Genomic DNA, 12500 nt, shown 5'->3' with positions numbered 1-12500 from the left:
GAAAGAATTAACTGAAGGAAATGGAAGCATCTCAAAAGAATCCCGGTATTCCATCACCAACTCCACCACCACCACCACCACACCACCACCAACATCATTATCATCATCATAATAATCACCAACACTACTACTACTACAACTACTACTGCCACCACAACAACAATCATAATAATAATAATAATAATAATAATAATAATCATCATCATTAACAACAACAACTACAAAAGACAACAAGAACTTCTACAGCTACTGTAACCATTACTAGCAACAACAACAACAACAACAAGAACCAGCTTTACCACCATCACCACGACGACTATTATCACCAACATCAACAACAATAACCATTACCACCACCACCACCACCACCACCACCATTACCATTATAATCATTATCACCATCATCATCATCAACAACAACATTACTGCCAGTATTTTCTTTTTTTTTTTTCATCTTTAATACAACTGGCACTGACCCAACAACATCCAACCAATCTGTAACAGTAAGTTTGGTATCCCAAACTGAGAGAGGAAATAGAACTGTTAAGGCCAGTGTCTAAAGAACATTTCCTACAGATTTTTCAGTTAGTTTTTAGTGTGAAAAGAAAATGAGAACTGTACTTACATATGTAGGGGCTAACAGAGGGCCGATAAGACACACCGCTTGGTAAATCCACAGACTCGCACTGTTTCGCTGTCGGGGGCGAGCCAAAAATGACAAAAAAAGGTAAGAGGCGATAAAACCAGTGGTCTGGTATTTATTCTATAGGATGAAAACGATCAATTCTGCCGTCTTACTTTTTAATTTTTTTATTATATCTTTAATTACATTTTAATTCTTTTTTATAAATTTAAAGTTAAAATTTAAATCTTTTAAAAGTTTTAAAGTAAATAGCAAATAAACAAAATTTATTTTTAAAAACAACATAAATCAAAGTAATAATAATAATAATAATAATAATAATGGAATTAAATATTTTTAAATGCATTGAAAAATAAATAAAATTTATTTTGATTTTTAAAAAAAGTCATAACAAAAACGATCTAATCAGTTTCTAGAATAAAATCAATAAGTGTTAAAAAAAATAATAATAATCAATAACTGATGCATGTTGACTACTTTAGCTTATTATCTGCTAATTAAATATAGTGTATTCATTAAGAAACGTATCAGTTAGTTTGCACAAATTTCAAGCAACGATTCTTAATGCTAGGTCAGTGATGGTTAGGAATAAGTGCAGAGAGACAGAAAAATTATGCACTTCAACAATAGAATTCAGAAAAAAAGAAAGAAGGAGGAAAAACCCCCAACAGGAATAGGTGAGTGTTGATACATGTAGAAACATTTCTGTGGTGAAACTGTCTTCCTTTTCTCATAAACAGACAACTAGGCTAGTTCAATAGAAACACAAGAAGGTAAAAATAGAACAGGGGGGGTAACCTTTTACTTCTCTAACATTACAAGAATGTAAGAAGCACTTATGTGTGAGAGAAATGGCACTGTGAAGACAAAGATAAATATAATGACAATAATAATAATGATAATAAACCTTTCTACTATCAGCACAAGGCCTGAAATTCTTGAGGGGAGGGAGGGGAGTTGATTACATCAACCCCAGTACACAATTGGTACTTATTGACCCCCAAAAGGATGAAATGCAAAGTTAACCTTGGCTGAATTTGAACTCAGAACATAATGATAGATGAAATGCCACTAAGCATTTTGCCTGGCGTGCTAATGATTCAGCCAGCTTGCTGCCTTAATAGCAGCCAAATCTCACTCATTGTCATAAAATTGGGAAGAGATTGTGTGTGTGATGTCCAAAATGATACAGGCCTGAATGCACAAAATCTTTAAAAAAAAAGATGGTGACCAGAGAGCAGTGAAATCATGGCAAACCTCTAGTTACACAACAACAACAGTGACCCTTATGAAAAATATACAAGGAAGCTTCTAAGTCATCACTCAACCTGCAAGAGACAGCAGCCAAATCTTCCTCAACTTACACCCTACCAGTTTAAAAAAGAATAGGACACACTGGAAAATGTACTCCTAGACATACAATGGTCAGAATGAAGAGAAGGACACAGTGGTTATGACTGCAATGCCTTTGAACATAAATTTTGACCAGTGCAGTTGGGAACAGAAAATAACTAAATAAGGAGACTTCCAACTCTAACAACTGGATACAAACAATATCCAGGGTTAATTAGGTTACATGGTCTCAAAACAGAGCTAATAGTTTAATTGTTTAGCATGTAAACTGACCAGATCTGACTCAAATATTCAACCTGTTTTTCACTCAGACCAGCTAGATTTGGCCTCACCCACCCACCTTACAATGTCATTCTAAAAATGAATCACATCATCGAAGTTTCGATGCCATGAGATAATGTTTGAGAGATTTAAAATGATTACATCTGTCAGAGTCATCTGAATGTTTAAAAGGGTCAACTTGCTTTATTGCATTTAAGTAGACAGTCATGTGACATTAATCACTGGAGTTGTGCGTCAGCTGCAGCAACACTGCTTCAAACATGTCCTACTTCTGCTTAAGGACCACACTGTTCACTTCAACATGTAATGTTTCCTCATCATATAAAGTATGAAATGGTAGTCTAGGTAAGGGTCTATCTTAATACATTGTGGCTGTGTGGTAAGAAGTTTGCTTTCTCAACCACATGGCTCCGGGTTCAGTCCTACTATGAGGCACCTTAGGCGAGTGTCTTCTATTATAGCCATAGACTGACCAAAACCTTATGAGTGGATTTCAGAGAAGGAAACTAAAAGAAGGTCATCATATGTATGTATGTGTGTGTGTGTGTCTGTCTGTCTTTGTCCACCACCACTGTTTGACAACCAGTGTTGGAGTATTTACGCCCCTGTAACTTAGCTGATAGAATAAAGTACCAGGCTTAAAAAAACACATTAATGCTGGGGTCAGGTCAGTTCATTTGACTAAAATTCTTCAAGGTGGTGCCGGAGCATGGCCGCCGTCTGATCACTAAACCAAGTAAAATAATAAAAAATCAAAAGAATTGTTCTGTCCATTTTGGTAACCATCAGAAAGCAGAAACAAAATAGCAAAATTTCAATTCCCAATGATGTCATTGTGCTCCTTTAATCCTCAATTGCATTCATCTCATGTCCTAGTCACTAGTAAGATGATCAGAGGAGACTTGGTGGCACAAAACTAACACATGTGATCTAAATAACAAGACAGGGTATGTCCAGATCAGTAGTCTTCAACCATTTTTTTCCCAATGGACCCGTTTGTTTACTATTTCACTCTGATGGACCCTTCCCCCACATTACTTGTTGAGGTTTAAGAAATCCAATTATATTTTTAAATGTTATTAGGAATTATATAAACAAATTTGTGAAAATATTTTGTGCATTGTAGAAGTATAAAAACCAGTTTATTGCAGATAAATGTTAATAACAAAAGCTTATATGGAACCCTCAAGGGTCACGTGGACCCTTGAGAACCATTGATCTAGATTGATCTGTTGAGAACCATTGATCTAGATTGTTGTGGACAGTTGAGAAATGTGTTGAGGTAGAGGCTTCCTGCAGACGGTTAAGTGACAGACAACCAACACATGAATGCCCAACACAGATCATAAGTATAATGTTCTGTGACATCCTAATTACCAAAGTCTTAGTTCCGGTCAACATAGTCACTTCATAAACATCTCAAAAGATATTTCCATATAACTTCCACTAAGATCAGAAACGAAGTGGGAGAGGGGAATGACGAGAAAGAAAACAAAATGAACGTTGGCATGGGATTAACACAAGATTAAATGATATGCTGAAATCCTCTTGGTAATCAACTTTCAAATAAATTGCTGCTGCTGTTGTAAATAGCTTAACAATTTCAAGATTAATCAAATACAAAATTCCTAATTCAAATTTTGACTGAATTCAGATTCTGAAATGATTTCTGAAAAAGAGCATGATGGTGATACTTTGGAATGACCAAAATTGAGAAGGTGAAACCTTCAGATGAATACAAAAACACCACAATAAAAAAAAAGAAAGGAAAAAAAGGCAGAGTAATTTGTTCTTCCAGTGATTAGCTAAATATAAAAAGATGATTGATTGCTTGTGCAAACTACTTGATCTTAATGGGATATATCAGTTTCTTTATGATATTTACACATTTTGTAGCTATTTCTTTAAGATACAGAGGTATAGAATGCTTAATAACTAAGCGGTTAAATGAACAACAAAAAAAAAGTGATCTGTAAAACTTCAAAACTTTTTGAAGAATATAATAAAGATCAAATCCATAATGTGAAGAAAGAAAAAGAAAAAGTAGAGACTGTTTATCAAAAGTAAATTTTCAGGAATAAAAACAATTTCAAGTGAAGTGTCCTGGCTGAAAATATGTATTTAATCAATAAGGTGACTATTTTGTGACTTTCTTTTAACAAATGGAAACTCAAAAACTTTTCATAAAATATAAAATTTAATTTGGAGATTGAGCAGAAATATACCACCAAAATGATTGATTAAAGTGTAGATAAAAAGGTATAATCTTAAAATACCATATCTGATCTAGTTTGGATCTCCATATTTCAATTATAATTATTTTTATATCAAAGAAGAATAAAAAAACATGACATTCTTTGCAGGAAAGGACTTTGACTCAGCATTTGGAAACCAAACCCTTCATTAATAACATCCATTTACCATCTTAATTACATTATCAATAGCATCTACACAGACAGACAAATATCTTTTTCACAGACAATAAGAACTTTTTCTAATTGGAAGGGGTCAATGATATCTCCATCATCCCAAAAGTATTACTGCTCCTAATTTTATCCATCCTCAAACAGTCAACATTACAGGAGAGGAACTGACACTTAGACGGAAGTTCATATCAGATTGGTTTCTTTTTTTTTTATTACTATGTCAGTCGCCACATCCCAGTTATGTTAACTTCTAGGTTAGATACAAGTTCACAAACATACGACACAACAGAATGAGATTATGAGACTTTCATGCCGTTTTCATTAGTAGAACCATGTATAAAATGACAGTGAATTGGGTTTAACAAAGAATCCTAAAATGAACTCCAACTTGTATGTGGTTAAGGATGACACAGCTTTTGCTGGGGAGCTGTGCAATTGATTACTTCAAATCTTCACTGTATATCTGGTGTTTATTGTGAGGGTGAAAAAATCGAAAAACTAAAAGCAAAAAAAACATATAGTGGGATTTTGAATTAGAACCTAGGGGATAAAAGTCAATGGCCAAACCCTTTAGTTATCATATTTCTGTCTAACTACACTGCTTTTGAAAAATAATGAAAAATTTGGTAAAATAACTACCATTGTTAAGCTGGCATCTGGACTATAAATTAACATGAAACTTTGATAGGTTTTTCATTTGGATAACATTGAAATAGAAAGTTTGTCTCATAGAACGGGGAGGTAGCTGTCTCAGGTGAGTCTGTACCAAAAGGGTTAATGGAGCACAAGTTATGATTCTTGCTCCTTCCCACTATTCAACACATTAGGTTATCTATGAAACCTTGGGTTTGCAGAAGAGAATGGAATGCTGGGATATTTAAGCCAGCCCATTTTATTTCCTCCCCTGGTCACATGTCAGCAACCCCTCTTTTTGGTAGCTGTCTGCCACACATGAAAACTGTCCTCATGTAGTGGATGAATGGGAAGTCAGTTTTAGGGTATCTCTTCTTCCCCTTTCATTTACTCAAGTTGGGTCTACAAACTAGTAAAACACTTGTTAATTTCATAATGCTGATTATGCTTGGCAAATCCTTACCTGTCATATCATGTATAGGTCATCTCTTTCTCTCTCTCTCTCATACACACACACATGCACAAAACATGTAGAGTTTAGCAATCTGTCTGAAATGGAAGAAATGCAAGGCCTGCATCTGGCATGTCAACAATATGGCTGAGGGTAAATATCTCAGAGAACTATTTTGCATAATTCTAAATACAAATAGCATCACATCTACGTAACACAGGGGAGCTGGAGAGTTCTGCTTAATTGATGATATTCATGCAATTAAAATTTTCCCTGTATTAATGTTGAAATCTTAAAATAAGCAAGAAAAATATCACACTATATTATGTGTGTATGCATACGTGTGTCATCATTTAACAGTCGTGTTCCATGCTGCCACGGGTTGGTTGGTTTGACAGGATGTGATAGGCTCAAGGCTCTGGCATGGTTTCATGGCTAGATGCTCTTCCCAATATGCCAACCACCTTACAGTGTGTAACGGGTGCTTTTTTTTTTATGCCACCAGTACTAGAGGGGTTACCATGTGGCTCACAAGGCTACAAAACCTGACAGGAAGGGCTTTATGCTAGCATATGTGGGTAAAAATATGAGAAAGGGAGTGGGTCAGAGCAGGTTCTTACAGGGGAGCTACAGGACTATAAAGAGGTCAAATAAAGCTCTTACCAACAGGATTTAAAGGCAAGATCTACTACTGTCTGCATGGGTCAGAGCAGGTTCTTACAGGGGAGCTACAGGACTATAAAGAGGTCAAATAAAGCTCTTACCAACTGGATTTAAAGGCAAGATCTACTACTGTCTGCATGATTTTAATCTTCCAAAAATTTCAGTTGGATGAACTTATTAGAGTTATCTCCCATGTTTGCTCTTTTAAATATTTTTACCACCCATAGGGGAAGCTTTTGCTTACTAATTGCATTGACAATCTCAGAGTTCATCGGCTCACTAAATTACATATGCAAGATCCTACTTGTGCCTGCATGCTACCATTTATACAAGACCTAAATTCTGACTTATCCGTTGAGGAGATTTAATGGATAAGAAACACGACAGTAGCAGCATGGTGGCAGCAGCAGCAGCAGTAGTAGTAACAAAAGTCAACAATAAGGACACCTTAATTAAATGATATTACAGACTGAAGAGTTCCTACTAGTTAGAAGAAACAGAAGTACCATCCTTTGTTCTCCTTGAAAATACACGAGAAAACAACATTAGAAAATGAAATTCATAAAAAAAAAAGAAAAACCTAGCAAAATCAAAAACGGCAAACACCGAAGGTTTATTAGAATAAGACTGTGGTGGAGCAGCAAGAGGGGTGGGGGTGGGGTTGCAAAACAAGATTACCTCCCTTTTCCTTTTTTTTTTCTTGTTTCTTTTGTTTTTGTAGTTTGTCTTTTGTTTCATTTTGTAATGTTTTTATAAAGTAATGAGAGAAAGCCAAAAAATGTAGTTTTTGGTAAGGAATATTTGAAGAAAATGATGATTCTAAACATGAGAGAAAGAAAGAAAATTGTGATACAATCAGCTGTTTATGAAACTAAAAATTAAAAAGTAAAAAAAAAAATGAAGAAAAACTCTGGACAAAAATAAAACCAAGAAATGATGTAAAAGTAGCTAAAAAAAAAATGAGCCTGTAAAATTGAGAGAGAGAGAGAGAGAGAAATAAAGAGAGAGAGAGAGAGAGAGAGAGAGAGAGAGAGAGAGAGAGAGAGAGATGGAGTCAGAGAAATGGTATGAAGGTGAATAAGGGGTTGAATCAAAGAAATAAGAGAAAATGGTAAAGAAGACAGGAGAAAAATAATTTAGCAGTGGAAAGCAAAGAGATTAAGTAAGAGGGAACAGGGAAGGGAGAGAGATCCAGGAAGAACTGAAAGAAAAAGAAAGAGAAGAAAAAGATGAGGAGAAAAAATAAGAGAGAGAGGATACATGGAAATGAAAAGGAGATAAAAGAAAGAAGACTAAAGAACTAGAAAGAGGAGTGTGGGTTTAGAGGGAGGGAGAGAGGATAATAGGGATATAAGTGCAAAATAGAAGGAAGAATGGAGGGGTTGGTTGATGAAGAAAATAGGTGCAAATGGAAGTGAAAAGTAAGAAGCATAGCAGAATATTCTGTAGAAGAAATGAAAGAAAAAAAGAGTGAAAGAGAGGAAGATGAAACTAGAGGAATGGTAGTGATAGAATTCTTGGGCAAGATGGTTCTAACCAAATGAAAGGTGGTGGAGGGAGAGATATAAGGCATAAGACTACCTGTGAGGGATGCTCCACCTGTTAGAAATAACAGTCATATCTCCCACAAATTACATCTTAGAACTAGAAAGAGGGACTAGAATTGATGAGGTAGCCCAGAGCCATATGAAATATGATGGGATAGTCATGGCTGGAATAACTTTGATAATAGATCTACTTAGGGCCGTGATGATTGGGAGCTAAGCAGGGAAGCTTCTAAATGATAGACCAGTCAGCTTGCCCCTTAAATCACAACCAAAGCTCTAAAAAATAAGGAAGATGCTAAAATATTGTAATCCTCAATGTCCCTAAAAGATGCTAAAATATTGTAATCCTCAATGTCCCTAAAAGATGAGAGAGTCAACAGTTGGAATGCTTTTAATCATAGATCAGTTCATTAAAAGTTGAAATGAGGGTTAAACAACAACGCAAGACAGAAAATAATCCTGTTTATTTAACCCTTGGTCCTGCGATGAACTGCTCTGTCTTATTAACCCTTGAGCATTCAGATTACTCAGTCAAATGTAATGTTTACTAAACCACGTTTTAAATTAATCATGCACTGTCTTGTAACTATGAGATTTCAATGATGTGATTGTTTCTTTTTAGAATGGCATTGTAGGATGGGCGTGAGAGGTCAAATCTGGCTGCTTTGAATATAAAACAGGTTAAATATTTTGGGGTTGGATATAACTGGTTTATATGCAAATGAGTAAAAGTGATTTCAGTCAAAACCTTCACTCAAAACTTCAAGTTAATCTTTGTTCCAAATTGTCATTATAATGACAAAATTCTTTTACCAAATTCTTCATTATTCTCAAAAATTAATTGAAACAAACAATATAAATTTAGCAACAAATGGGTTAAATAGTGGATAAAATATAGTGAAAGATACGTGTGTGTGTGTGTGTGTGTGTGTGTGTGTGTAATAATAGACACTTTAACACAGCTATTACAGTGTGGTCTAACAACATTTAGATTACTTTACTTTTGAGCTGGAGAAGGTGGTGCCCTTACCATCATCTCTTCTTATTTAGATCAAAGCAAGCGACTAGATTTTCAAAACCCCACCCACATAAGCTTGGAGAAATTGATATGAAGCTGTGAATTGTTATTTATTCTTTTAATAATATTAAAATAGATCAGTTTCTGGAAGGGGAAATCTAAATTTTATTATTAGTAGTATATCAAACAAATAGCACTGATTTTTTCAAATAGAGTACTGTCTTACATAACCATAATATCAAACGAATACATACACACAAACGAAAGAGAGAAAGAGAAAGAAGAGAGAGAGAGAGAGAGAGAGAGAGAGAGAGACAGTTAGGGTTTGACAGAATTCGATGTGTCAGAGGATCAAGCTATGCTTCAATGTCTTGTTTTTGGTAAGGTTTCTATGGTTGGATGCCCTTCCTAACATCAACTACCTTACAAAGTGTACCAATTAGGTACATTTTTTGTAGCCTCAAACACACACACACACACACACACACACATGATGAGCTTCTTTCAGTTTCTGTCAACCAAATCCACTCACAAGATTTTGACAGGCTGAAGGCTATAGCAGAAAAAGACTTGCTCAAGGTGTCATACAGTGAGACAGAGCTGAAAACCATGTGGTTGGAAAGAAAACCAGTTTAACCACACAGCCATGCCTGCATATATCATCCTGCAGTTAATACATTGTAAATTTCCTATCAGCTTTCAATTCTGAAGTATTTTTCAACATAGAGACATATTCTTAGAACAAATAGCACTATATATATATATATATATATATATATATACATGACTGCATTACAAAGACATGACAATACGATTAAACATACATACATGCATGTTTGGATTTATATGCGTGTATTTGGATATATAAAAGATGATAAGAAGTACTCAATACATGTAGTAGAGTATATGGAGGGAGAGAGAGAGAAAGATACATAGCTAAAACATCAGAGGCTTTTCTTTAACCACTCACATAATGGTAATCTTCAAGAGCAATAAAATTCCATTCTGATCATTTATTCTTGGACTAAGAGAAATACATTTTGATCATTTATTGAATGGAAACACAAAGTATATTTTAATAGCTAATATCTTTCAGTCTATCAAGATATTAAACTCGCCATTCTAATAATCACTTGCTCAGAATAGGCACAAGAATTCCTCAGGGGTAGGAATTAAATTTCTATTGTAGTAGTTAATATCTCTTGAATGCCAATAATCTTATTGTAATGGTTCTCCTGTGTAAGAAAATATATTCAAATAGATTTTGAAAAAGACTAAATATATTTATATAGGATCAGCCTAAAATTAATGTCATTTTAATATTAGGATTTAAAAGGACAAAAATAAAAACCAAAAAACCCCTCGACTTTTATTTTAGTACATATTTTCCATTACTATAAATGACAGTTTGTCAAGTGAAGAAAAAAAAAAAAGTAAAATAAACCCAGTTTAGTTTTGAAGTTAAAAAAAAAAAGAAAAAAAAAGAAATGATTCAAAGAATTTTTTTTTCAATCATTCGAAGTATATTGTTTCTCTTCAGGCTATTTTTACAGGTTCTGAAAGGAGCAAGATGAGGAAAATATACAGAATGCTATATTAAAGAAGCTCTTTGTTTCTTTGTGGAATTGGTCATCACAGTATGAAGAATTGTCTTGTTGAGGAGTGCAATTCCAATGAGTTCATCTATAGAAACAGCTTTCTCTTTTTTGCAGGAGTGTTTTGTTTCAAGCAAAACTCCACCTCAACATCAAGATTTGTTTCAAGAGTTTATACACCTGGTCCTCTCATATGACCATAAAATTCTGATATAGTAATTACTTTCCACGTCATCAGACCCTAACAACCAAATCAAAGCCATCCGTCTCAGGTGAATATGACTTTGCATCAAGTACCACTTTTAGTGGAAAGTCACTGAATAATGAAAAACAAAAAAAAAAAAAAATGGTACAGGTGGTGGGTCTGAAACCAAAACCATGTGATGGCAAAGTGAGCTTCTTAAACATTCAGCCAGACATGCTACATTTTTGGAACCAATTTTTATACTTGCAGACTCTCTATGCCATAATTCCTTATTCTTTAAATATTTTGTTTTGTTTTGGTTGTAGTAGGCCCTGCTGTTATCTTTTAAACTTGCAAAAGTAACATTTTGAGATATTCTCACAGAAATGTAACAACAAAGGTTTCCATAAAAAAAGAAAACCCAGTGTTTTTATTGTTATAAACAGTTTTTTTAAAGCTAACAAGTTATAATAAATCTTAGATTAAGCAACCTCCAGAAAATGTAAATAAGCAGGCTTTCAAATTTGCTCTCGAGTGACATCCTCCAGTGCAATATCACCACCCGGTACACTTCTGTGTCTTTAGCAAAGTACATTGCCACAAGCATCTGAATGTAAAGCTAACTTCTTTTTGTTAATCTTGGAGACCCAAAAGTGCCATGGATATTGACCTCAAACAAAGTTATTAATGCACAATTAGCATTATTTTATCAGATGACTGTGTGTGTGTGCATGTATGGGTAGATATACCTACATACATGTATATAGGTATATATATATATCCATATCTCCGTAGCTATGTACACAATAAAGTGTTCCCTGATGATCTGTTGTGGTTGAGGATCAAAATGCATTTGGAACACCTATCACAGGACTACATGTATTTCACAGGACATCATAATATAAATTTGTATTTGTCCTTATTTCTCCTATAATATCATCATCATCGTTTAGTGTCTGCTTTCCATGCTAGCATGGGTTGGAAGTTCAACTGGGGTCTGGGAAGCCAGAAGGCTGCACCAGGCACAGTCTGATCTGACAATGTTTCTACAGCTGGATGCCCTTCCTAATGCCAACCACTCCGTGAATGTAGTGAGTGCTTTTTACGTGCCACCGGCATAGGTGCCAGACGAGGCTGGCAAATGGCCACGATTGGATGGTGCTTTTTACATGGCATATATATATACACCAGCATCATCATTGTTTCCATGTCTCATTTTCCATAGTTGCATGGGTCAGGCAGGATTTATTGAGGCAGATTTTGTACAGCTGGGTACCTTTTCTGTCACCTGTTTCCAAGAAAGGTGATATTTCCCCCATGGCCAGACATGTTTTTATGAAAAATAGGAAAAGAAGGACACCATCAAATGAGAGTAACACTTGTTTGCAAATGTTACATGCTATCAAGATAACGAAACACCAACTCACACACACACACACACCCATATGCACATGACATATATGGCAAGCTTTTTTTCAGTTTCTGTCTAGTAATTCCACTCACAAGGCTTTGATTGACCCAAGGCTATATAGAAGACCCTTGCTGAAGGTGCCATGCAGTAGAACTGGACCCAGACTTGTGTGGTTGTAAAGCAAGCTTCTTACCACATATCTATGCTTGCACCTACATCTACACACACACACACACACATATATGTAAACATACACACACATATCATCATTTTTCACTGGTTTCAGTCAAAGGT

The 12500-nt window shown here is 35.0% G+C and overlaps 1 protein-coding gene across 1 annotated transcript in view; it reads right to left on the bottom strand.

Moving 5' to 3' along the window:
* The window catches only part of LOC115220621 (one cut domain family member 2), a gene marked incomplete at its 5' end in the record, with an annotated part of 276436 nt that overhangs the window by 174700 nt on the left and 89236 nt on the right, over positions 1-12500 (bottom strand). Inside the window, one exon of the mRNA XM_036510194.1 lies at positions 626-694. Coding sequence (XP_036366087.1) covers positions 626-694 — 69 coding nt within the window. The remainder of the gene's footprint in view (positions 1-625; positions 695-12500) is intronic.

The sequence above is a fragment of the Octopus sinensis genome, linkage group LG16 (genome assembly GCF_006345805.1).
Source record: "Octopus sinensis linkage group LG16, ASM634580v1, whole genome shotgun sequence".
Classification (NCBI taxonomy): Eukaryota; Metazoa; Mollusca; class Cephalopoda; order Octopoda; family Octopodidae; genus Octopus; species Octopus sinensis.
This window is presented reverse-complemented; position numbering and strand designations above follow the sequence as displayed.